This window comes from Plectropomus leopardus, chromosome 3, assembly GCF_008729295.1.
Source record: "Plectropomus leopardus isolate mb chromosome 3, YSFRI_Pleo_2.0, whole genome shotgun sequence".
NCBI lineage: Eukaryota > Metazoa > Chordata > Actinopteri > Perciformes > Serranidae > Plectropomus > Plectropomus leopardus.
The window spans coordinates 31,302,465-31,328,565 of NC_056465.1; the positions used below are offsets into that span (position 1 = coordinate 31,302,465).

Genomic DNA, 26,101 nt, shown 5'->3' on the forward strand with positions numbered 1-26,101 from the left:
AAATGTCCTCATATGAGGACGCAGGGTTGCAGGAGGTTAACGCTATATTGCACCTCTTATATTAGTTTAGTCTCTCTTTGTACGAGGTGATACCACTGCACAACAATCACTTTCACACTCAAATCCCAAAAGAACAAACAGTTGCATTTATTTGAGTGCGCAGACAAGGTTGTTAGTCGCCCAAAAGGAAAAAAAAACAGTCAACAAATTTTCTTTACCAGCCTTCGACAGCGAACCACGATGATATGGCCACTTTTTTTTGTCAAACTAAACATTAAGTACACGATATACACACTGAGAAGCGCATTTGTTTAGTCCAGAAGAACACAAAGGACAGAGTTCGACATACAATACTCATTTTTAATAACAACAATAAAGAATAAAGTATAAACCCTGTCAATCTAACATTTTTTAATTTTGCCTGTAAGGTGCACCTCTGGTATCAGGAGACTAATGATACAGGGGAAGAACTGGTACAGTAGGTCTGTCAGGTGTGGCAATCGAAGAACGACACAATCACAGCATGTTGTTCCTGATCACGAATGTACTGAAATGTTTCCTATAAAACCGTCGAGAACAAAAAAATGTCCATAAAACACGAGTCAATGTGGAAATAGCAAGAGTGTTCATTGAATGAGACCAACTATATAACAAGAAGGGGGACGCATATGAAATTCAAGTATCAAAATAACTAAGACACTGACACGCTGAAAGGTAAATTACAAAGGTAGTAAAAATCATGGGAAGAGAAACATTGACACAATCAACAATACATTAGGCAACATTTTGCATTTGTTTAAGGCAGTTGATTAAAAAAACTAAATAGAACTAGGCATCTTCTTCATTCCAAGTTAAATACAAGCCTAGCCCTAACTTGTCACCTGGAGATTTGTTGTACAAAATAACTAACGCCCGACTCTAAGCACTTTAGTTTGACTTGTCTTCTGACGTCTGAGTGAGAATAGAGTTCATGTGGACAGCGGTGGAGTTGTGCTCTATATTTTTTGGTCTTCTTCACAGTGAGGTTTGTCAGGGCTTATAAGGCTGGTGCTTCAAGAGTGGAGAGTCACTCTCAGCCTATTGTCTGGCACGAAATCTAAATGGTTGGCACATATCTGTGCACAGCATGGGGAAGGCAGGGTAGCTGGTTTCGTCAGCTAACGATTGCCCTTCATGGCGTCCTTGGCTGCCAGGATGAGAGGCGTGAGACTGGAGAGGGGCTTCGCCAGCTTCAGGAACGGGTGCTGCAACAACAGGGCAAAAATCAACAAAGAGAAGAGAAGGAGAGGAAAAGGACAAACATTTGATCAATTAACACAAGTTAGACCTCTCAAGTAAAAATACAACTGCTGCAACTAGCAAAAGCTTATGAAATAGTCTTTGCTGCAAAAAGTATTTACTACTACAGTGGTCCAGTGATAAGTTCCCTTCTGTTAAGCGTTGGTGTAAAATTATATTTAAGCTGATTCCTTTGGAATATCTTACAAATGTGCGACACACCAAAGCGGATCAGTTTTACAAAGTCTGGCAGCCATATCTAAATCATCTTGGGCTTTATTCTTCTGCCATATTTTTACAAGGAGTTTCCTGAAAATGAACTCTTGCTGTGATTTACCTGCAACAAGAACTACCTACTGTAACCGCTTGCATGTTTGTTGATCTGAGCTGTTTTTGTTAATTGTTATATGTTGGTCTTGAATTGTTTTGGAAAAATAAGAAAATGAATATATTATTTAAAAGCACTCCCACATAAAATAATTCAACAACAGGGGGTGTTTCTAACCTGCAGCAGCTCTTTGCCTCCGCCTCTTTTCTCGACATCCATTTCCAAGCAACGGTTGAGGAAATCTCTGAAGACGGGAGAGAGCTTCTCTGGGTTCTGAAGCTCAGGTGTGCCGTTCGTGGCAATCAGGTATAGCGCCTGCCAAAAGGGGCAGAGATTAGAGAAAAAGAAACAACTGTGAGATCTAGTTTCTGTAAATAATTTCACAGCAAGTGAATCAAGTCAAACTGGTAAAGCAAGGACAATTAAAATGTCATATTTATTTTTAATTAATGCTATGAATGTCATACACTCCCTTTTCTAACTCTGCATGCAAGGAGGCAGCACAAAGTACTTTCCTTTTCTATAATGACAGCTGGGTAACCTGAGCTTACAAATCCATACAACAAACTACAGGTGACAGCAGATAACTGAACTACAGAATATGATAATCCTGTGTTACATGAAGACACATGAAGAGCAGTGAGTACAGTTGGAAATCAGAAAGGAATAATGATCTAAAGATCATCCATCACTGTCAATTTAAAAATAAAGTAAATATACTGTACAGTGACATGCATAATCTACACACAAATCACTTCTGGTATGTAAATTTACGAACTTATTACATAAATGCATTTTATTTACAATATTTATTCCAGCAATCTATGCACTCCCTTTACACTCACTTTATATCATGTGTTATTGTGTGTATTATATTCGTGTGAATGCTAAACTATAAAAAAAGTCACAGAGTCTTGTAATTGGTTTGGTTGCTCCACATGAGAGTGTTTTTTTGGTGTGTTTTTTTTCCATCAGACCATGAAAATCTTTACATGCTCGTCCCTGCAGTGTTACTGCTTTTATTCAGAACGCAGCTATACTGCTATTTTTCCAGAAAAGTTATGAGATCTTAAGGTGGGAAATTGGCAGTACAATTTTCCAAGAATGTCCGTGATCCCTGCTCCCATTCACACAACAACACATAGGACATTTGGTGGAAAAAGTCTGATTTCTAATCAGTGTTGTGTATTGCTCTGATTCCCTGTATGGATAAACATACTTAGTCAATAAAGCTGATCAATAGTGTTTGTGCACAAGCAGAATATGAACACTTCTCAACAGAAGCAGCAGCAAACTGAAGAGAAATGTTTGTATCTCGACAGCTTCTGCTAACAAGTCAACAACGCAACGACTGGCTTATTCCGTGAATGTTGTTGTTTGTGGAAGTGGAGAACAGGACAAACTCTCATGACACTTGTCAGCATTTCTCCTGCTTTGGTGGTGACTCATGAAAATTTAAGGGCTGCAGTTGTTCAGCAAGTCTACCAAAGTCTGATAAACAAATCATTGATACCATTAGTTACTAATTCTTTCTAATTATTTTAGGTTTTGATATAAATTAAGATCACTTATTATGTGTATTAGTTTTGGAAATAAACAACATGACACCTAAAAAAAAAGGAGGATTTAAAATGTTGTCACTCACTCGTAGTGGGTTCTCGTTTAGGTAGGGAGGCTCTCCTTCAACCATCTCAATGGCCATAATACCCAGTGACCAAATGTCTACTTTAGGCCCATAAGCCTTTCTGGTCACCACTTCAGGAGCCATCCAGTAAGGCGTGCCTACCATGGTGCTGCGTTTGCTCTGCTCTGGAGTGATCTGGGCACAGAAGCCAAAATCGGCTGTCGAGGAAATGGGGAAGAGTTAATACAAATAATACCTTTGTTACAATGAAAGAACATTGGAATCCGAGTTTAAAGGGATAGTTTGAATTTTTCAGTGGGGTTGTATGAGGTGCTTCTCTTGTTTCACTTTATTTAGAATATTTTTACTACTTTACTTTGCTGTGAGACAGAAGGTACGTATGAGGAACTGATGCCATTGTATCTCTCTCTTCTAAGTGACCAGACTTCACTGACTAAAACAATAATTTTACCTCACAAAACATGGGAGTTGCTGGTCTACTGTGCCTTGATGAGTGACTTTTGTGTTACTGTGTGACTTCAAAGGATGTTTCAAAGGGTGAGTTTGGATTCACCAAAGTCACACAATAACAAACTAACAGATCAAGGCTTAGGTAGACCGACAACTCCTGAGTTATGCAAGGTAAAATGACTGTTTTAGTCACAGGAGTCTGGTGGCTTTAAGGAGAACGAGAGAACGATAACGGCTTCAGTTCTCAACTGGAAAGGGCTGTCTGACAGCGAGGTAAAGCTGCTGAAATATCCCAAATACAGTGTACACTTAAACTGATATTTATTTTTTTAAGTAGTTAAAACATATTTTGCTGCCGCCTCCTCCACAGTAGGAGTTGAAGGATTTTTTTTACCTGAAGACAGTCAAAGGTACTGCATTTAGGTTCAATTTGATGTAAAGTCAACATATGCAGACCAGTGATTGGATTTAAATGACGTGACTCGACTCAAGATATAATGATACACAACAGCATTATCGATAAGCTCAAATGTTATTGATTTTTGGGTTTTGAAAAAAGCGGAACCAGGTCTTCAATAGACCTGGGTTTTGATCCCCATACCTAAATGACATCTACTGTATTTAATACACTGACTATGGATAATAACCTCATACAACCCTACTTCAGAAAGTCCAAACAATCCCTTTAATACGCTGCTCCTGATAACATCAGTACAAGACTTACTCAGCTTGACAGAGCCGTCCATCCCGAGTAACACATTGTCACTTTTGATGTCTCTGTGAATGACCTGGTTCGCATGCAGGAATTCCAATGCTTGTAAACACTGGAGAAGAAATGGGAAGAGAGAGGAAAAAATTGTTGAGAGTTTGGTTTTTGTTTTGCCTCTTAGCTTTGATCTCTCTCAAATGGCCCTGGATGAAGTGCAGCGTACCTCTCGGCAGACAGCGGCTATCTGGGCCTCGTCCATACAGGTCTCTGTTACCACGTCTGTCAGCGAGCCACCAGCCAGATACTCCATCACCACAAACAGCTCCTCCCCCATCAGGAAACTGACACACACAAAAACAGAACATCACACAATGGTGTCAAACCATGCTGTTTCTACAACTTTTTGGATGTTAAATTACATCTTTCAGACTTACCTGTCTAAAAAGTTGACAATGTTGGGGTTCTTCAACTCCTTCATCACTAGAATCTCGTTGATGATCAGCTCCTTCTTCGGCTGCTTTTGTAGATTGATCTGTTTAATGGCGACCTGTAAGAAAAGGAAGCGTGAGAGACCAAATATTTAGAATTACCTACATGTGAATTTCTGAAATTGAAGGGACCATATGATTACAATGTTTTAATTTCCAATTTTCAAAACTGTCCCTTCTTTGTTTTTTATAATGACCGTGTAAGAATATATATTAAAGTTCAACTGCTTTCTCTAAATTGTCTTTTTAAATTAAAGCAAAATTATGGAACTTTTGAAAGAAAAGATATATTTGTCCTCTTACAAATGAAAAGTTGAATTCGTAAGTAATAAAACACACCCTTGCTCAAGTCGACATGCTCAAAGGTTTTGTTGACACAACCTTACTTTGTGTAGTATGACAGGCAGCTGACTGATGTAAGCTAATGTCGGCTAACTTTAAATAGACGTCGCTGTGTAACTAACAGTGCTGGGTCAGTTTGCTAACTTGATTCATCTTTACTTGTGCTTCTGTTACAGTATGTTTTTCCATCTCATAATAAGCACTTGCTTACATAATTATCACCTGCTGAACAGCTGCTACAGTGGCAACTGTTTTGCAAAAGTTACAGTCTTAAAAGCTGTATTTCTTGTAGAAAAGGTGCAATATAAATTAAGCTTACACTAAAAAACTTAACATTTATGTGCCATTTGGAAGTCATGAGCTCCTGTACTTGACTTAGTATTTTTAAACTCTTCATATCTCCTCATCCACGGCGTCACTCTTACCTCCTGTCCTGTGGCAACATCAATGGCTGTGAATACTGTTCCTGATGCCCTGTGAGACAAATGAAATGAGAAATGTACTTCCATGAACATTTAAACAAACAGCACACTCAAATATGTCTGTAGTTATTAATTGTAAAATGTATTATGCAAAGATGTATATATGCTGTCATGTTTTCACACAAAATCTCAGATGATGAACAGAGTGTTTTCCCCCGAGCTGTGATTGACACTTTTCTTGTGTATTACTGACTGAGAAACATTAGCATCTTTTCTAATGACACACAGAGCTCTGTCTCTGTCTGCTCCTGCTTTTGCTTTCTGCTTTTGACGGAGTGTGAAATAAGTAGGCATCAAGCATGAACGAGCCAAATGGTTCATATGAGTGCCAAAAGGAAGCTGTCAGCACTTCAGGGAAAAGTGGCGAACCTCGCAGCAGTTCCAGTCCCAGTGTGAATGCGGTGTTAAGAACTTGTTGAGGTATCTGGACTCATAGACATGACACTGATGAAGCTCGAAAAAACTGATCTCACAAAGCTCTGTTAACTCCAAAAAAGTAGTTTTTCTTTTTCTTTTTTTTTAAATCGACTCTATTATAAATACGACTATGAAAATTTGCATTTTCTGCTTTTAAGACTGGAATGTTAGAAAACAATAATCACAGGCAAATATTAAGTATCAGTGCTAACTGGAGTCCATCATCCATTTGCTCAATTTTAGTCTCTCTCTGACTGCTGCTTAACATTCAAAGCTGACATTATCCAAGTCTGAGTTCACTGTGTGTGAAATATATACAAATGTAGATACAAATAGATACAAAAAAAGTTTGTTGAGAAAGGCGGCCCTATTTTTATGATAAAAGCCACATTACATAGTTCACATAAAATCTTGAATCCTTGAACTGATTCAAATGCAACTGGTGGATCTGTACTCACCCCTGACCAATTTTTTCATATCTGGTATACTTCTTCTTGGGATCTCCGATGCTGACTATCGTTCCTGTAACAATCACATATGCAAAGGAAACAATAGATTATTTTGTTAAAATTGATAAAAGCAAATGTATGTGACCTGGGATTTAGACTGCTGTATTGGTCTAAAACAGATTTGAAAAAAATTAACGATTTATAAATAATTTACTCAGTTTGTCCATGATCTCCTCATCCGACATCTTGCCCTTCTTCTTCTGTCTGTCTGCAGCCTTGGAGGCAGCATCTCCGTCTGGACACGTGCTTGGAGCAGGGATTGGGTCAATAACTGAGCGTGTATACACCTGCGCAACAAAACAATAAACAAAGACACACAAAGAAATACATTTTAAGTTCACAAAACAAGAAGTGAAATAATGGTCTTTAGAATGAAAAGATTAACATTATGCTATCAGGCTTATGTAACGCAGGTGACTTACACTCTTTGTGTGCTCTGGTCTTGGTGCCACAACAGGAGGAGGAGTTTCATCATCGTCATCATCGTCAATGTCTTTGATATTCGGAGAAGAGGGTTCAGTGCCTTTTTTGACGGGCTGATTTAGAGTGAAAGAAAATATTTTTAGCCTTTATAATACAAAACGTAGTACAATTGTAACAGCATGTGTTTTAAAAGTCTTGAAATACTTACAGACTGAGGCCCTGGAGTGAATGCGTCTTTTTCTGTGAATTATAAAAAGGAGAGTTAGGAAAAAAAAAGAACTTTAAAAGTCAGAGATTAAAATTTATATGAAACAACTAACAGAGCGTTATTTGATTCTGCATATTTACGTCTTTCCTGCAAAATCAGGAAACTACAGCAGGACTTGTCAAGGACACTGATTGACATTTGCAGTAGCCGATAATGCTGAACGTGCTATGTTCCACCGCCAAATTTCAAATTGACAATAGCTGCTAGCTCAACATGGAGAACAGCAATAAGGACAGCCTGCTCTCTGTTGTGGATGACGTCTTTCCATGACTATCACCTACACCTGCTATTTTACTGACAAACGGGACAGGAATTAAATGAAGGAAGAAGACAGCCACGATGAAGTAATTTTTTAAGAGACACAATAAATGTTAAAGCCAAGATCCGGAGTCTACAGGTGAAGACACACAGCCTCAACTCTGTGATACCAACAGAAGGCTTGTGTCTATATTATGATCCATACATGCTTTCAAGAAAGGGTTACACTGGATGCAGAAATAGTCCAGGTTGAGTCATCATTTTTTCAAATCATTTTCAAGGAAATTACTCTCTATAACCTCTAAAAATTACAAATACGTACACATCTACTTTTCTGTCTTTGTTAGACCACAAACTGATGTATAGGTGACAATCAATGCAAGATTTTTGTGATAAAAACAATTAAACATCTCTTTTGATTTCAAGGTAACTTAAAACCAGCCGTTCTCAAAGGGTCTCATTTTGAGGTTAACACTGGTCACTCATTGTTTACCATGAAATGATATTGATCAAATTCCTCTATGAGAAAAGAAAAAAATGTTATCTACTTGAAGTCAAGATGATTTTAGGTAATTATTAACTCGGACCTACATGGTGGATTCTTTTATCTAACTTGAAATTCACAACTTAATACAAATTTATAGTGCCCTGCAGATACCTTAATCATGTTGAATTTAACTTTGAGCCTCACCAGACGAAGAGAAGCTGAGGTACTTCTGACGACCGTTGCCTGTAGAGTCGTAAAACTTCAGAACGTCAAGCACGGCCTGCGGGTTTTTCTTCTGCTCTGACTTGGTGATGTTTGAGGTCTGGAGTAGTCGAGCCCATTGCTCTGGCATACCCTGTGTGTGACAAATATTATGCAGCGTCAAAATGATGCACACTATGGTGTAAATGGATGTTCTGGATAATAATTAAGAGTTGAAAAAAGCATGTAAGAACAACCAAAACTCACAGTGAACTCCCCTGTGACAGCATCAAACCCAACATGTATGGTGTGTTCGAAATCTGAAGGTGGTGAGATCTCTGGTCGCTCTTTGTCTCGATCTTTCTTTCTACCACCTGAAAGTAAACAAAACCTTATTGAAATTTCACATCACCACATTTTGACTAATCCCAAACACAATCATACATATGAAGTGAAATATCTTTCTGCCAAACTCGCCTTTTTCAGCCCCAGAGAAGATTGAGATGATCTTGCTGCGAGGTTTTTTCTCCTCAGGCACAGACGGCAGTGGTTTAGAGCTGTGGTTGGCTGAGAGGGAGTCTTTGCCAGAGCCGGTGCTGAAGATGGTGCTGCTCATCCTGACCGGAGGCGCAGGAGGTTTATCCTCTGGGTCTCCGTTATCACACATCACTACGGGTTGTTGGGAGCCTCACAGGGCGAAGAAGGCGGGGGAGCACAACGGGTTAAGGATGGCAAAGCGAGGCAGCGCTCACATCAGCATGAGGCACGGGTGTGCTCATGCGCTACAGGAGGATGTGCTGAAAGTGACAGCAGAAGAAAAAGAAAGCACCAAGTGGTACCTGGAAAGAAATCAGACAATTATCAGACCATAAACATACAACAATAATAATAGGGGTGGGGAAAAAAATCCATACAGCAGTGTATCACGATATTTCCCCATGGCAATACAGTTCCAATACACAAGTATTGATTTTTTTTAAACATTATTAAAATAGCCAGCCTATCAAAATGAAATAAAAAATCCATGGTAATATTAGGTGCTATGTCACAGTCAATTGGAATTACATGAGTTTATTGAAGAGAAGAAGATGAGAGGCGAAACACCTTTAAGAAATTCAAGCAAGTCAGTTGCCTAAAATATAGCACTTAGAATTAATTATCGTGACTTAAGTATCATTCAAATATTGTATCGTGGGGCCTCTGGTGATTCCCATCCCTAAATAATTAGGTTACAAATACACCAGAATGTGGTGACTCAAAATCAGGGAACTACTCTCTATTACATTATTATTAATGTCATATGAATTGTACTGTTGTGTGTATTTTATTGTTTATTTTAATGTGGTCTATCTTATGATCTTTTGACTTCTTAAAAGTGTGAGTTTCTTAAAAAGCATTCTATAAATAAAATGTATTATTATTATCATCATGTATTATTATTACTATTACCAGGAGTGTGTGTGTGTGTTGCATGTAATATCATATCAGTTCAATCATCACATTAATTATTAATATTACAAATGTAAAATAACTTTTTGGTACTAGAACAATAAATCAATTTGCTTTATCAGTACACTAGATACATTTCACAGCAATTGAATAAAAAACGTGATAGTATCTGATAAAAACAGATCTGGAGAAAGTTTGGGAACATAGTTTGCAGTTGAAAAATAAGGAATTAAATAGCAACATGTCATCGCAATAGTCACTATATTGTAGCACAATTTTGCATCACGATAACACTGTATTGAGGAGGCTTCTGGTGGCTCCCACCCCTATCCTCAACTATAAAACAATTTAATAACGTGCATTATTGAAGCTGAATAGTGCACAGGATTAATGTGGGGTGTTATTAGGGCCACAGAGAAAAACATTACATACAGGTTGAAATGTTCTTGGTTTCATTTTCTCAGTATTCTCAAAATAATATATATATTTTAAATAGTAAGGAAATGAAGATTAAGGTACAAATAAACATCTCATGACTGGTCGATTGAATTAAAACAGTAATAATTTAAGAAAAAGCTAATCATTTGGTAATATCTAGCTTATTAATAACGTGGATGAGAACAGAGACTGTACATTTTAAGTCAATTGATAAACTGTGATTGCGGGAAGAAAACGGTGTCATAGCTTATTTTGTCTTAATTAATCCTATTTACACAAACTCTAGTTTTAGTTTGAGTTATGTTATGAGCATATAAAGCAGTGTATCTTTTTGTGTCCTATGTGGCCTCAAAAGACTAAAAGAGGAGCCCAGAGGAGAATAAAAGAATAGTTGCTTTTCTCCCACAACACATGATACAGAAATAAAGAGTTAACACTTCGTTGCTACTTTTTAAGATAGAAAAATGGCAACATGTCGATGTTAGGTTTATTATTTCACTACATAACGGCATTTCTGTCAAAAAATGCCCTTGAAGTGAGTTACAACAGGGGCGGCTAGCTAGCTAACGTTAGCATGAACTACTTGGCCAACAAGTGTGCTAGCTAGAAGCTAACGTTAGCATGACGAGCTACACTACCGTTTCAATCCTACGATATCGGCGTTAAGCTTTAATGCTAATGCTAACTAGCCTGGCGACGAAAGTTATGTCTTTCCACCGACAAATTAACACAATGAAGCGATAGTTTAGACAGCAATACAGATGCTGCTAACTATCAGCTATACATTTGCTTTATTTGCAGGCTAGCGAAGACGACGCAGAAACAGCAGAGCTTACCGGAGATTCCTCACCAGTTAAACTTGAATACAACTTCACTCCCGGTTTGGAAAACGGTTGTAAATCCGTTAAAAGTACTTCCTCCGTTACATGGGGCCTCGGTGGTGCGCGGCGGGTACAAATAAGTTAGTAAAAACGTGGCTACAACTATTTACAGTGCAACTTTTCTTCTATCTTTTCGGCCCTGGGATAATTCCGTTATGGCGAAGGGGAAGCGGAACTACCGACCCAGCCCTTAGCCTATTCAATAAATGTTTCAGCTGAATGATGCGTTAAGTTTGTCTGCTGTCTGTCTCCAAATGTTACCGTGTGCAAACTAATCTGCTAATAATATACTGTACTCGGAGCTCTAATTATATGTTTTTAACCTCAGATAATAATAAAACGTTAAAACACCACAAACTGGAAGTTTGAATTAGGTCGAAAAGCATCTTAGGTAATGTAGTTTAAGGTGTAAATATGTGAGGAGAGACACATTTATAGGATAACAAAAACCTGAAGGCAGTACAAGTACAGAAATAAATACAGCCGAATAAGGGACTGTTCTTTATTTTACTTTGCTCTGGGGCCACTTTTGCAAAATGACAGGAGGCCAGTAGCAGCAGCCCCATACATGTATATAGGATTTTAGGATCTTTTGAGGATTTTAGGACGTTTTGGGTATTTTTCTAGGATTTTAGAACATTTCTAGAATTTTAATTAGTTTCTCAGATTTTCTGATGTTTCCAGGATTATAGGATGTTTCTCAGATTTTAGGACATTTCTAAGGTTTTAGGACATTTCTTGGATTCTGTTGGGGGCCATATTTAGGATCTTTTGAGGATTTTAGGATGTTTTGGGTATTTTTCTAGGATTTTAGAACATTTCTAGAATTTTACCACATTTCTAGGATTTTAATTAGTTTCTCAGATTTTATGATGTTTCCAGGATTATAGGATGTTTCTCAGATTTTAGGACATTTCTAAGGTTTTAGGACATTTCTTGGATTCTGTTGGGGGCCATATTTAGCCCGCAGGTTGTAAATTAAGTGTTACTGCAATAGTAATTAGATTTTTGAAAATGTACCTTTTGCCTTGGATTTTCACTCATTAGTACATGCAAATATCTCTTTTTGGCAACTTTTAAATAAGACATGTAGAATGAAGTGATTTTAAAGAAATATCACTATTTTAAGCTCAGGTTTGGTTTTGTTTTTTAGGGACCACTGGAAATTTGAAAATCCGATGATAACTTCTATTCCTACAGTTTTGACAAGTGTAATGTTTGTGAATTTTAAAGAAAAAAACATTTTCTTCAAAAATCAGCAGTTAAATAAATACAAAATGAAGCCATTTGAAGTTGTATACCCCTCCCAAAGGCAAAAAAAAGAAGTTCCTCCCTAGTGCTATTTTTTTTTTAAGTCCAGCGGTGCTGATAAAGTGACAATAGTATGATTAATTGCAGCAGAGTCAATGTCAGAGTATGTATACAGTAAACACACCAATATATGGCATGATTGAGTAAAGGTAGTTAGTGATTGTAATAATAATATGGAATATAATGCAAGAGTCAGTATAACATATACATATGATATAACACGGTAAATTCTGATAGTATGGGATATGAGATTAAATTTATAGCATAAGTATAATGCAGTAATATAGCATAGTATATGGGCAGCTATAATTTGGTGTAAAAGAGAACATAATATGTCAGTGCAGAAATATAATATATAAAAGAAAAGAATGTCAAATATAATATGGTATCAATTAATAAAGTACAATATAAAATAGGGTGAACACGTATGGTAAGGTCTATAATCAGTGAGTGTCAAGTGAAGCAAACACTGCAGAGAAATGACTGGAGGTTAAAGGTTTAACACCAAGTTTCTGCTAAAGTATCCTTGAGCTGTTCCTGCAAGCTAGGCTGGGATATATTTTTATATATAGTCGATCATTGCCCATCAACACTGTGGTACTTTTAAGATTTTAAGACATTATACACATTTTTATTGTCTAAATCATAACAATACTGTGACGGATTTGTTAAACTATGATCTTTGAAAAAGAATGCCAGCTGACATCAGCTTCACAATGTGGTGATTTGCCATCCTCAAGTGGATGGTCTGGATATTGCAACCCCTTTCCTTTAATTTCCCCTTTAGACAGCTTTACGATATGAAAAACCAAATTCATACAGTACATATTGTACATCAGCTTTTTACAGTGCTTCAATGAAGTTGTATGATGTTTACACTGGGTGACACATTCAAACCCTCTGTGTTTTTACTGTTAAACCACTCAATCAAGTGCAAATATTCGAGATGTCATGCACCTCAATTTAGGTTTATTTCCAAATTATTCATCCACATATTTGGTATATTGGAAAATGAGAAACCACAAGAATTTAAAGTAAAGTAGGTTCGCATAGTACTTCATACTTCAAGTTAGTGTACAACTTCATGTTTTTATTGACACACTGAAGAGGTTAAAGAGACGGTAGTCTATTTACTGTGATACTTATTTTCCATTTCTTTCAGCTTTGCTTTTCCATTGAGGAACATGATCTTTGACCTTTGTTTGGACTTTAAAAAAATCTACAAAGACAAAATACATTTTGTTACTTGTACACATTTCTATGCCAACTGTCTACATTGATCTACACATTGCGTTCAGTCTTCACACTCCGCACTCTGTTCAGCTGAATCATGCAGAATACCACAATAAGAAAGCTTTATAGGGCTGGATATGAGACTATTTTTTCTTTGGTACTGTGGTCATATGCACTGAAACCTTATTACACTGCAGTCACACTTCCCAATCTGACATTTTTGACAAAACATTATAACACCAAAACGTAATTGTCAACAAAAGATGGTAAATATCTTTATCTTCATGAGAAAAAATCACCATAGAGCACACAAAAATCTGCAAGTAGATAGAGCACATATTTGCTTTTTATTATTCAGAGTTTGAAATATTGTTTGCAGTTGGGATAAAGGACATCCGCAGATTATGATCTGAGACATTGAGTTAAGTGTTTCAAACTGAGTAAATAAAGAAGTGTCACCTTGTCATACAGTATGCTCTGGGGATATTTTCCTATTCGAAAAAACCTGCTCAACTAAATTGTCTTACTTCACAGAATATAACTTTTAACCTCCTCGATTTTGAAACTGGTACAGATAAAACAAAATAACCCCCATTTTGGTTATGTCACCTCAAAAAAAAAAAAAAAAAAAAGGTACTGGACATATTACTCTTTTAAAATCATACATATGCATGTGTATGATCTAAAATGCATGCCGTTTTTTATCCATGCCTGTCAATGTCTTGTGTGGTGTTACTTTTTTAAATGTCCTTTTAAAGTTTTATGTAAAAAAACAAACAAAATTGTTATAAGATCTTTGGTTGTTTAACACAAGGCATGTTCAGCATCACTGTTCAAATGATCCGATGTTTCCACATGTATCTGGACAGTGCAACACAGCAGAGCATTGTGACTAGAAGAGTTCCACCGCACACAGGCGTCACCAAAGACCCGTCACCAACTGGAAGCTGTAAACTCACCGTTCCTCCCTCCTTCAGGACACAAAAAATGTAAATAATGAAAGAAAAGAAACAATAGAGAATTAGTATAATTAAAACTTTAAAGTTTTTTAATTTGAGAGTTTAATAAGGCTTATTGGTAAACACCTGCTGAGGCTGGAGTTTAACCCATCGACATGTGCTTGAATTGTCGGCCGTACAGGGGGCGTCCATGACAGCATGAGGCTCTATGTTGTTGAGCTGCGTACCTGGAAGAAAGAAAAAAGTTCAAATAAAGACAATCACTTAATTTCCCGTCAATGTCAGCAATATTTTTCATCAACCAACAGGAAGGACCTTTAATAGGCAAGTTATAGTTTTGACCATGTGTTATTGATATATTTACTTAAATAAAAATAAAAATATATATATATTTGAAAAATAGGTTAAAATATATTTTATGTAGTTTTTGAGATGCAAGATATACATGAGTACAGTATAAAGATGATAAACTTACATTTTTCAGTCTGCAGCAGCAGCTCTGGAGGTTCTATGATGACAGATGTAAATGTTTCACCAACAAAAGTAGGCTCATGGTAGCGCCCGTGTATGGGAATTGTTACTTTTAGCAGTTTGGGAGTTGGTCCATCAGAGGTGGAATACAGATAGGTGACAAATCCTGCAGTCTTGTGAGCAGGCAGCTCTAGGTCGATGGCTGAATCCACTAATATCTTACATAGGGGATTAAATACATACATAATTAAATTATACAAAAACTACAGTGTACATACATGTGCTTGGTAATATTCTATTTTTTACAAATGTTTTGGCTGAATTGCTTAATATAAACGAAGGATGAGTCTTACAAGTGTCAATTTTACCTGCCAATCATTTTGATCACTCAAGGATGCAAGTTGATATGGATCAACAAAGACACCTCTGGGCCACCTGTGAACCAGCAAAACTCGGACCTCACTGAGCACATCGGGGCTGAGCTCAACACGAGTTATCACCTCCCTACAACACACCAGAAGTCACTTATTAATTCCACTCATGCAGAGCCTTGAACACGATTATTTATACATCATGGTTAAAAATACACAGCCTTTACCTGTGAAAACCTTTTTTCATGATCTCCACTGAAACTTCAGAGGATTCAAGCCACTGCTTTAGGAGACCACAGTGCTTCTCATTCTTCTCATCTACAAAAAAATAAATAAATAAACAAATGCATGTCAAAACCACAAGACTAATCAGAGCATACTTTTTTCATACATTTATTGCTGGTTAGTTCTGATGAATTCATCTAAAATTTTTTTATAGCTTTTATTATTTTAATTTTTTTATGTTTAAAAATTGTGTCTTGCATTTTTGACCTTAGCTCAACCACAATTTTGTCTTGCTTATGTTTGGTAGGTCTGCCTTGTTTTCTGTTGCTACATTCCCTTCAGTGTGCCCTTTTCTGCTTTTGCTTTGTCTGTCAAAGCACTATGTAAAAGCAGTTTTTAAAACGTGCTAAATAAATAAAATAATTATTATAATTTGTGGCTGACTTAATTAGCGACCCAAAGGGGGGTTAATGGGTTAATTAAAAATCAATTATAGAAATGACAAGGATTAAAGATGAGAACATTATTTAAAATGTCAAACTATTTTGCCATGACTGATAGACCGGTGAATGAAAATGCACCTTTGGTTTAATTTATTTACCACCCAAGAGTCTAATAATGATCAATACTTAACTTAATTTGGTAATAATAATACATTTTATTTATAGAGCGCTTTTCACAACACTCACAGACGCTTAACTTAATCCTTTATGTGACTTTGTACCTTTGCCTTAATGCAAAGTGAGATTAAAGTCTGCCTTCTGTCAAAAACGTATCGAAATTAAGTAAAAAGTTTGTGTGAAAGATAAAACTAGCCCGTGTTTATCCGTCAAGGTAGGAGGTCTAAAAGTATATCTTACCCTTTTCGATCAAACAGTGGCATGTCGATAAAATCGTACACACACAAAAAACAAAAAAATACATTAAAACCGCGATGGTGAAATATAAAAAAGCATTTAACAGTTTATTTATTATATTCAGCAAACACAAATGAAACACTCGATGGGCGAAAGGACTTTTTCAAATTGTTTACGGAAGTGAAAGTTGAAGGACCCTTTTGTAATTACCGGGTAGCCGCAATAGTGCCTGACTAGCAAAAGAAATAAATGGGTATTGTGGGAAATCATTAAAGCAATAATTATGTATAACAGTTTAAGCCATAAAATCAGATATCACTCATTACTGTTGGTGTAACTCAAACAATAAGATTTTTTAAAATATCCAGTCTAAATTTTTCAGGCTTTTGCTAAGACAGAAAGGATTGAGACTAACGAATATTAAGCACCCAGGTAACGTTAATGCTCTTCAGCTCTAAGACCCGCTTGACCAACTATCATATAAAATATGTATTAATTGTGGTTAAAATGCTTTATTTTTTTAATTTATTTATTTTTTTTTTTTAGTGGAGGTCGGTTGAAACCGGGCTGCTGTGGACAATAAACAGAAGATGAGTTTCGAGGCAAAGCGGTGCGGAGTGCAGTTCAGTCCTCCCTCTATAGTTTTAATTTATGAAAACAAAGAAACTAAAAATGTGCGAAAAAGAATCATACCTGTGCGGAACTTCTCGAAATATTCTGGTAAGGCAACATCGTAATTTTTGTGATTCATACATGCACACAACTTCCATTAAAAACAAAAACAAAAAAATTAGAGGATCCACCTGGTTCCTTGGATATAATAATAAATCTCAACATCAGTTTAGCAGTAGCCACGGGTGTAACAGCTAATTCGGGGTAGTTAAATAATCCCTGGAATCCTAGAAGCCCCCTTTTAATTGTTAGGGTTTGACTAGTATCGTCTTTTTTATGGCCAATACTGATACTGATTATTAGTGGTTAATAAGACTAATAACAGATATTTGGAACTGATATGCTCTTACAATAAAAATGAAAAGTTTTAACAAAACTGACACGTTCAACATCAAATTCAGTGAGTCACCAGCAACTTTTATGTAGCGGCCTGCTGCGATTAAAACATCTGCCGGCACAAATAGATTCTCTATTTTTGAAACTCAACTGTTCATTAAGAGCCCTGTTGAAATATGTCTTACATTCATTCATTGCATCACACTCTCGGAGTGCAGAGTGTACTCTGGGCACAGATGGAGCAGTAGAACATCAAGCAGGTTAAAAACCAAACTTAACCACTTGTTCTGCTGCTGAAAGTTTGCATTCACTCAGCAGCTGCTCATCTCATCCATTTATCTGATCTGATCAGCCATAAACAGATTGGGAGTCACACTCTGATTCTGTGGGAAACATGTCATGGAGGCACTGTGTAAACTGCAAAGATTGAGGGTTTAAGGACATTTTTTTTTATCTTGGTCCTTAACTTGTTTTGAGTCTTGTATCAAAAACTTGATTATTTATTTAATAACATATTTTAACAAATGTGTTCATCAAATACCACAAACTAGGCAGGAAGACTTGCAGCATAAGTTTCTGGGGCCCTGGGGGAAAACAATGAACGTGCAACGAGCAGGTCAATGTGACCCTGTAGATGTACAAAGCAGTTTGAATCCCTGATGCTCTCTTTCCTCAACCTCCAGACTACAGCATGGCTGCAGAAAGACTGAAGAACCACCCTCGGCACAGGGACTATCTGCAGGGTGTGTCCCAGAGCCAGCTGGAGAAGCTTCACATCATCCTGAGAGATCACATGCAAGGCTTCAGTTTGGAGCACAGCCTGGCCTCGTTCCACCTGGACCCTGAAGAAGACCTGAACAAACTGGACGATGAAGAGCTGGCTCGCAAGAAGGGTCAAATGGACGAACTGTTTGAGAGGAACCGAAGGCACAAAGATGATCCTGACTTTGTTTACGACCTGGAAAAGGATTTCAGTAAGACAGCCCAGGAGAAGTGCAGCTGGGATGAGGAGTCTGATGATGGATTTTAAAACTGAAATTGTTTTTCAGTCCTTGCCTGGTTCCAGATTTTCAACCATCCGTGTTCAAGTCAGAAACGGAGTGAGGAAAATCTAGCACAGCTTAAGTTTACAACAGTGTCCAATTAAAGTAATACATATGGTTAATATCTGATGTTTGGTAGTGTTTTTCAGGAAATATATATGTTTATACACTCTGTGGCCAGTTTATTAGGTACAAATATTTAAAATAAAAACAACAATCCTGCAATTCATTTGATTTGGAAGTTATGTCTTGTTAAACTTTTTATCAAAGTGTTGATTCAGTTATTTGGCAGCAACAGTTATAATGCTAATATTTGCCCCACGTACATCAATAAAGATCAACTAAATATTAGCAACACCACTCAGAAAACACAACACAATCCAGCTGCACTGCTGTCCATAAAACTGAACTAAAACAAGTTAGTTATATTATTTAAAAAGTTTGCTACACATCAATGTATTTCCCTTTTTTCCCTCAATCAACCAACATTGTTAGAATTCATGTCTAGCAAGCTGACGCTTCATTTCCCAGATGATCCACTTTGTTTGAACCATTAGCAAACAAAAAACACTATGTTCAACAAAAAAACAAATTGCAGTATGCAAAACATGCAGGTCAAAAGTAACAGACTGAGACACAACAAGTTACTGCAAACTTCAATTTTTAAAAAGCATTCATGATGTTTGTAAATTATATGTATTATTACTCTGGTGCTAAAATCACATTACATTGGGTGAAGAGCACATTATGATTTAGGACTCAAAGGTTTTGGACTATCAAAATAATGTCAAGGTCTAACCTTTTAGTTTTTAGTTATTTAAAATAAAATGGCAAATTATGTTTCAGTGGTATTGCCAACAAAAAATTCTCCCAGACAATATCAGTAATATAGGCAATAAGAAACCCCCTTTACCCCTGACGATACTTTCTGTCATTATAAACACACATCACATGTTCCATTTCAAAAGGCAATGAATGAAATAATGCAGGAATAATAGTGAATATTTATTTGTTATAAAATACTGAATTTTACAAAATACAAGACTTTGGCTCTTTTATTTGTGGCTTACACCTAAGAGAGTGATATTCACAGTTGAATATGAAAGAAGACGCTTAAAATCCTATTAAATAAAATTTGAGTTTACACCAATAAGTAGGCAATACAACAAATATATCTTTGGAAAAAAACTGTCCACAAAATATTGTTTCATATCATACAAAACATACGTATATATATATATATTTTTTTTTTTCATTATGGTTTGACATGATGCACTACGGCAAAGGTTTAAATGAGATAAACTATATCTTAAAACCAAGGCTGCAGGATAAAACCTCTTCAGGGGAAAATTTCATTCAAAGTGCTTAAATACCTCATTTAGCTGATAAAAAGACACTGACTGACTGACCATTAGTACCACAATACATTCAAAATTGTCGCCATTTTTTTTCTTAAAATCAATAAAGAATGGTTTTACATTGCTTTGCTTGTTTGGTTTAAGATCATCAAAACGTAACTTTTTACACTGGTATTAATTGCAGTCGTTCATGCAGTGCTGATGTTTTCCCTCAGGAGGTAGGTAACTGAAAATCTGACACATAATTCCTTTCACCACCAAAATCTGGTAAGGATTAAAAGGTGTTTAAAATGGTTAATTCTCAGCAGGTTGTTAATCTGTTTAAAAATAGATCTTTATAAAATCGATATTTCAAGTATGCTAAAGCCACAATCCAGGATTTCTGAGTACGTTAGTAATGACAATATATACATTATATGACTTAAGAGGAGGGACTTTCTTATTGGTAATAATTTGTGCAACGTTCAACTCCACTGCCTGGACTAATTTACCTCAAGTGCACGGATAATATACAGGTGAAATGATTATTTTAAAGCTACTGGACAAGGACAGCTGTTATAAATCCAATGACACAGACAGTAACACTAATACAGCGAGATAACGGTGCTATGAGGGTAGCTATACTCGGAATCTGGATTAGGCCTGGGAAAAAAAAAAGAAAAAAGCTGTATGACCCACCATTTCTATGGAGAGTTATAGGAACTGATATATATATATATATAACATCAGAAACTATGCCAAAACTACATACATTATCAGTGGAGTAGTTTTGAAAGTAAGGAATCTCATTTCTTCTTCTTGTCTTGGGTGCACCTCGGACAAAACCTAAAAATTTTGAGAAAAGAAGGAAAAACGTGAAGGCAGGGAGGACAAAAGTCATGCATCTGCATTAATATAAATATTTATGATAAACAACTGTCAGTTAACATTCTTTCAACTACATTCTTACCATTTTCCTTTGGGTTTTGAGGCAAGATCAACACAAGCGAAGTGAAACCACTCAATCGGACACTGAGGAATGAAAAGCAGTATTAAGGTTGGCATGATATCAGACTTTCACTACATGATCGTCATGTTCAAAAGAATTCACATTAAAGATATTGTGATATCTAAAGAAAATGTGAAATAATAATGCTGTCAGTCACATTAATCTTTCTTTTAATTTTGCATTCTCACACACCAAACTCCCACATTGGCGAGCTAATGTATGTCTCGCTCTCATCTATCATCTCCTCTGACATGATTCTGCGTGGCATTAGTAGCCACTAGGAAGGACAATATTTATTTTTGTCAGTATTCGATACATAACTCATTTGGCTGATACCCAGTCTCAGTATAGCAATTATTTTCCATCACGTAAATTTAGTGATTTTCAAGTCTCATCTTATCATCATATTATGCAAACTATTATCATGATGGCCCACTACCGCTATTTTACTACTAGACATAAAATATGCTGTCAGTGTATGTAATATTCAGTCATTGTGCAAAATAAAAAAAATACTTAATCTTAGGGTTGATGTTGTGTCCATGTTCACTTTGTCAATAAAAAAAAATATCAGTTTAAAATATCAACAGAAATCAGCATGTTGGCCAATTCCGGTATTTCATTTTAAAGCCAATATCAATATATCAATACCAATAGCAATGATAGGTCGATATTATGGTGCATCCCTAGTAGTCAAATACTGTGGTAGTAGCCAGCTAGTTTCTACGCTGTCACATCGGGTGTGTGTGGAACAACGCAAGAAAGGAAATAAACATAAATTGTTTAAGAGGCAATGTATTACTTGTTGATATTATCTGATATTATCACACGTGCAGTATTAATATGATATCATAATGACATTTTTAAAATGTCAGTTATCACCAATATTGGTATACTGTATCACAACAATATCTGGCTGAAACAGGTAGTCAAACTGGTTCGGACAGTAAAGAAATCTGTCCAATTTAAGTTAAGCAGCATAAAAAAAACAACAACATAAAACATGGTGAAGACCTACATCTGGGTTATCGCATCCAATCATCTCTCCATATGACACCTGATGGCACAGGCAGTATGTCGGCTCATTGGGATCGACTGGCATGTCCAAAACGTCTGATGGTTGCATGGGCAGGAGAGCGTCACTCAAGTCTGGGCTACAAGTCCAACAAAATGCATAAAGATGCATGATTTAAATTAACGTGAATTAATACTATGAATGCTAAGTAACACTACGTATGAATAATGTAGGATTTTCGGGTCTGATAAAGACATGTAGTGCAGATTCTAGTTAGCCCTTGGCCTGATTTGAGCTGCCAGCGCAAACACACCTGTTTTTGAGCTTTTTCTTCTTGGGAGAATCTTCATCAGAACCTTTCCTTCCTCTTCCTCTGGATGTACGCTTCTCTTTCAGGCCCCGGGATTCACTCTCTGTGGATAATAATTACATTTATAAATGTGCAACAATTAGTTTTGTTTTCAGTGAAAGCCATACAGTTACCAAACTTACTTTTCATCCCTCTCCCATCTGTGCTTTCATAGCCGCTCACTTCCAGTTTCTCCTTTAGCTCGTTCTCAAACCGCGCCAGATCTGCGTCCAGTCTGCGGATATGTTTGTCCACCTGCAGTGGAAGGATTTAATGCCGTTTAAAACTTAATATTAAGTATATAAAAATGTACATTAACAAAACTATAAAACAGTGATTGGGAACACAAAATTAACAGGTGACAAAATATTGGTGGGTCTGATTTGGACTGACCATTTCATATGTCTGCATTGCAAGCTGGACTTTATCATCACTGAACTCTTTGCACTTGCTGTAGGCATTTTGGATCTTCTGCAGGTGCTCCACTCTCTGTTCTGAGGCCAGGTTCTTCACCTTCGCAATGTATTCTTCAGCCAGTTTGTCAATCTCACTTTTCTTTTCTATAAAACAACAGTTGGCAGGCACAATGCTTGGTTATTTTAGGCTAAAACATGTACTATTGGTTTTTAAATGTACAACACAAGAATGATAACACAGCATTCAGATGATAATTACTTTACAAGTTATGTCATCACCTTCAGTCCTATTGTCCAGGTCCCGCATCAAAGTGAAGTTTCTCTGCAGCTCACATGGTAGGTTTTCAATACCTAGAAAGGAGATTGACAAAAGGATAAGAGAGATTAATAAAGAGACATTGGATTACTTATACTTCATTTATACACTTCAATTTAGTGTCACTACAGGTAAAATTTTACTTATGTCCATGGGTTTCAAAACTAATGTTAAACTTGCAAAAATAGTTACTCTGTGATAACATCAAATTTAATGACTGTGACATAAAAGGTGTCACTCACAGTACTACAGTCATTCAATGTCACAGCTCGATGGAGCTTTTACATCTTTGCTGCTCAGAAACTCAATTATAATTGAATGCTTCAATACAAAAATATGTACAACAATGAATACACTGAATGCAGTTTTGGGCAACACAAGGCTAAAAATTAGTATCCATCAATAATGGTACACTATGAAATAAACAAGAATTATTTTACAGAAATTAAATACACTTACACTGAAATAAAATAACCCATTCTATATCACATAAAAAGGGATTCTCTATTAAATAAAATACATGTTATATATATATATATATATATATATATATATATACACATTTATTTATATATAAACACTGTATACACACACAAATACATACGCATGTTTGCAAAGGGAAGGGTGCTCGAATTTACATAAAATAACAGGTTTATTTACATACATGAGCATACATGAAATAATTGAAGTATGTACAAGGTACTTACGTTGACATTGATGACAATGATATTAAACTATATTAAGTTCAAAAGTATAAGTACTGTCCGCCCTCTCAGTCTGTCACAGCTTGTGTACTACGTAATGTTATACTTGCATGTACCCTCGTTATGCGACTTCAAATACCCCGCCCCGGCGCGTAACTGCTTACGGGAAACGCGGTTATCAACAGGTTGCAAATACATGCTGTCTGCTATCCTAACTCAAACACGCATTTTGCCAAAAATGAGTATACGTTTCAAGTTTTATTATATTGATTCAGACTAACATTTCAACAGATTTATAAAACCAGAGCTAGTTTCTAGGTCACCTAGTTAGCTGCTGTTACAGAACCATAAACTGGCAATGACCGCTGATTACAAACTCTTATGAATATTTCACATTTGCCCAGATAATAATTACATTGTTCTCTGAGAGAGTTTAATAACATACATGTAGAGTTTGTCCAACTTTTACCACCGACGACTATATCGTAATGCTAATGGGTTAGCTAGCGAGCTAAGAGCTAGCTGCTAACGCACTGCGCTGCTATCAGCCTCCAAGCAAAAAAAAAAGTCTTCGATAAGGTAAAACTAAACCTCAAACAGACGTAAGATGTTCAAAATGTTAGTACCAGTACAGTATAACCCCGAATACTTACTGTCAAGGTAATGTTCCAGATATATTGCCGTCGCCATTTCAGGTTAGCGGTTTAGCTCCTGCGTTATTCTCGTTAGCTCTCAAACTGTTGTCCGGGGAGAGCTGTGGTGCTTGTTTTATATCGCGGGGTCGCCCGTCGGTCAGTGTGGCTCTGAGATATTTGACTCTCCCTGCAGTAACTTCGCTGGGCGGTGATGAAACGGCGCTCACTCACAGTTGCAGATCAGATTCCCTCCAAGACACATGCACATGTGAAGGAGAAGTTGTGGTTTTGTAAAACGGCGTCTCGTGTTTTTGTTTCCTTCCTGTCAGACATGTGTGTCGTGTTGGATGGGATCCAAACAACACTGACTCTGACCTGTGGAAGCTGGTCTATATAATATGATATAATACAATATATAATAATATAATATAATATAATATAATAGATAATAATATAATAATATATAATATAATATAATATAATATAATATAATATAATATAATATAATATAATATAATATAATATAATATATATAATATAATATAATATAATATATAATTAATATTAATATTTAATATTTTATTTTTTATTTTATTTTATAATATTTTTATATTATATTATATTTTTGAACATGTGATATTTAAGTTTAAGTGGCTTTAGTATTTGTAATTGAGATAGATGTATAGGTTTTGAATAGGCCTTTTTTTGGTCTTATTGTTTTTGTTTATTGCACTTGTTGTAAGGCTCCTTTGCTTTTATTTGTATTTTATTTATTTACATGTTCGAAATAAAGATTAACTCCGATAACCGATAGAGACCGATAACTGGTATTTAGAAAAGTTATGCATTTACAATAAAATTGCAAATCTTTCTGTCAAAATTTAGAATTTGGAAAATGACAAACTTCAACACAAAACTTTGTTTAAATGCCTTAAGTAAATGTTTCATCAAAACTTAAACTTCAACATCATACACAGCAAGTTCCTAGCAACTTTGTTTTTTAAGTCAAGTGAAAGTTTAAATTAAAACTGAATAAATAAAAATAACTCCTTGAAGTTTTACAAAGTAAAAGCTCCTCACATGCTGACACATTATTTGCACTTTTTAATAAAGTAATCTTATTGGCATTATTTACTAATTACTTTTTAAAAAATCACATTAATAACAAAAGAGTTTATCAAATATGATGTTTTGTTATATATAAGTAAATATATACGTAAACTACCCAACAGTTGTACAACAAGTACAGTACTAGTCGATTAATCAGTTAGCCAAATGGCATAAAATTAATCGGAAATTATTTTGAGAAACATTTAAGTCGTTTTCTATTTTATTTTGAATATTGTTTAGTTTTGGGGTTTACTGTTTGTTTTTAAAGATTTTTTTTTCAATGCAGGACTTTTGTCACAGTATAACAGTGCGGTATTGTAGTTTATTATAGCAGTTTGACTTAGACTAAATAGAGGATCTCAATACTTCCTCCGCAGCTGCTGTTTACCATATCTCATATCCCATATATATACTTCACCAGATTATACTATATTATGCTGATATGTTACACTGACTCGTGCATTACAATACATTACATTATACTTTACCATGTCATTCCGCTTTTGTATGGATTCTACTTTTATTTTTATTCTTAACGTAGTTCATGCACGTTTTGTTATATTATTTCTGTCACTTTCTATACTTGTACCTGTTTCTTTATACTGCTACAGTAACCGAATATATGCGCTGGGGATCAATAAAGAGATAAAAAATAATTATATTAAAAAAACAACAACAA

At 35.9% G+C, this 26,101-nt stretch overlaps 4 protein-coding genes across 4 annotated transcripts; 1 reads left to right on the forward strand and 3 right to left on the reverse strand.

Moving 5' to 3' along the window:
- Positions 1-123: 123 nt before the first annotated feature.
- Positions 124-9,026, reverse strand: pak2b (p21 protein (Cdc42/Rac)-activated kinase 2b). Its single transcript, XM_042483623.1, has 14 exons — positions 8,763-9,026; positions 8,553-8,659; positions 8,289-8,439; positions 7,280-7,311; positions 7,071-7,184; positions 6,803-6,935; positions 6,598-6,661; positions 5,666-5,714; positions 4,845-4,957; positions 4,634-4,751; positions 4,426-4,525; positions 3,252-3,448; positions 1,784-1,921; positions 124-1,244 (listed from the first exon to the last, which is right to left on the reverse strand). The coding sequence occupies exons 1-14, from the start codon at positions 8,950-8,952 to the stop codon at positions 1,158-1,160; spliced, it is 1,593 nt and encodes a 530-aa protein (XP_042339557.1). The 5' UTR covers positions 8,953-9,026; the 3' UTR covers positions 124-1,157.
- Positions 9,027-14,315: 5,289 nt separating this feature from the next.
- Positions 14,316-16,583, reverse strand: pigx (phosphatidylinositol glycan anchor biosynthesis, class X). Its single transcript, XM_042483972.1, has 6 exons — positions 16,484-16,583; positions 15,626-15,716; positions 15,396-15,531; positions 15,032-15,245; positions 14,683-14,783; positions 14,316-14,568 (listed from the first exon to the last, which is right to left on the reverse strand). Exons 1-6 carry the CDS (start codon positions 16,545-16,547, stop codon positions 14,431-14,433), a joined length of 744 nt encoding a protein of 247 aa, XP_042339906.1. The 5' UTR covers positions 16,548-16,583; the 3' UTR covers positions 14,316-14,430.
- Positions 16,584-17,026: 443 nt separating this feature from the next.
- cep19 (centrosomal protein 19) lies at positions 17,027-19,098 on the forward strand. The gene is made up of 2 exons (XM_042484139.1): positions 17,027-17,200; positions 18,172-19,098. The coding sequence occupies exons 1-2, from the start codon at positions 17,071-17,073 to the stop codon at positions 18,516-18,518; spliced, it is 477 nt and encodes a 158-aa protein (XP_042340073.1). The 5' UTR covers positions 17,027-17,070; the 3' UTR covers positions 18,519-19,098.
- Positions 19,099-19,523: 425 nt separating this feature from the next.
- On the reverse strand, positions 19,524-24,627 carry ing5a (inhibitor of growth family, member 5a). Its single transcript, XM_042514212.1, has 8 exons — positions 24,331-24,627; positions 22,937-23,008; positions 22,635-22,801; positions 22,385-22,496; positions 22,206-22,305; positions 21,896-22,031; positions 20,839-20,900; positions 19,524-20,714 (listed from the first exon to the last, which is right to left on the reverse strand). The coding sequence occupies exons 1-8, from the start codon at positions 24,365-24,367 to the stop codon at positions 20,675-20,677; spliced, it is 726 nt and encodes a 241-aa protein (XP_042370146.1). The 5' UTR covers positions 24,368-24,627; the 3' UTR covers positions 19,524-20,674.
- Positions 24,628-26,101: the final 1,474 nt, after the last annotated feature.

What these genes read in the sequence shown, in the direction of transcription:
- pigx (XM_042483972.1), bottom strand. Translation starts at nt 16,547, where the DNA reads ATGTATTTTTTTGTTTTTTGTGTGTGTACGATTTTATCGACATGCCAC. An exon ending in CCACTGTTTGATCGAAAAGG is followed by an intron (nt 15,717 to 16,483) that starts GTAAGATATACT and finishes ATTTTTTTGTAG; the next exon opens with ATGAGAAGAATGAGAAGCAC. An exon ending in GCTGCTGCAGACTGAAAAAT is followed by an intron (nt 14,784 to 15,031) that starts GTAAGTTTATCA and finishes TCTTTCTTCCAG; the next exon opens with GTACGCAGCTCAACAACATA.
- cep19 (XM_042484139.1), top strand. Translation starts at nt 17,071, where the DNA reads ATGAGTTTCGAGGCAAAGCGGTGCGGAGTGCAGTTCAGTCCTCCCTCT. An exon ending in GAACTTCTCGAAATATTCTG is followed by an intron (nt 17,201 to 18,171) that starts GTAAGGCAACAT and finishes CTCAACCTCCAG; the next exon opens with ACTACAGCATGGCTGCAGAA.
- ing5a (XM_042514212.1), bottom strand. Translation starts at nt 24,367, where the DNA reads ATGGCGACGGCAATATATCTGGAACATTACCTTGACA. An exon ending in CCTGGACAATAGGACTGAAG is followed by an intron (nt 22,802 to 22,936) that starts GTGATGACATAA and finishes GTTGTTTTATAG; the next exon opens with AAAAGAAAAGTGAGATTGAC. An exon ending in AAGAAAAAGCTCAAAAACAG is followed by an intron (nt 22,032 to 22,205) that starts GTGTGTTTGCGC and finishes TTGGACTTGTAG; the next exon opens with CCCAGACTTGAGTGACGCTC.
- pak2b (XM_042483623.1), bottom strand. Translation starts at nt 8,952, where the DNA reads ATGTGTGATAACGGAGACCCAGAGGATAAACCTCCTGCGCCTCCGGTC. An exon ending in CTTCTCTGGGGCTGAAAAAG is followed by an intron (nt 8,660 to 8,762) that starts GCGAGTTTGGCA and finishes GTTTACTTTCAG; the next exon opens with GTGGTAGAAAGAAAGATCGA. An exon ending in TAAACGAGAACCCACTACGA is followed by an intron (nt 1,922 to 3,251) that starts GTGAGTGACAAC and finishes CCCTTTTGGCAG; the next exon opens with GCGCTATACCTGATTGCCAC.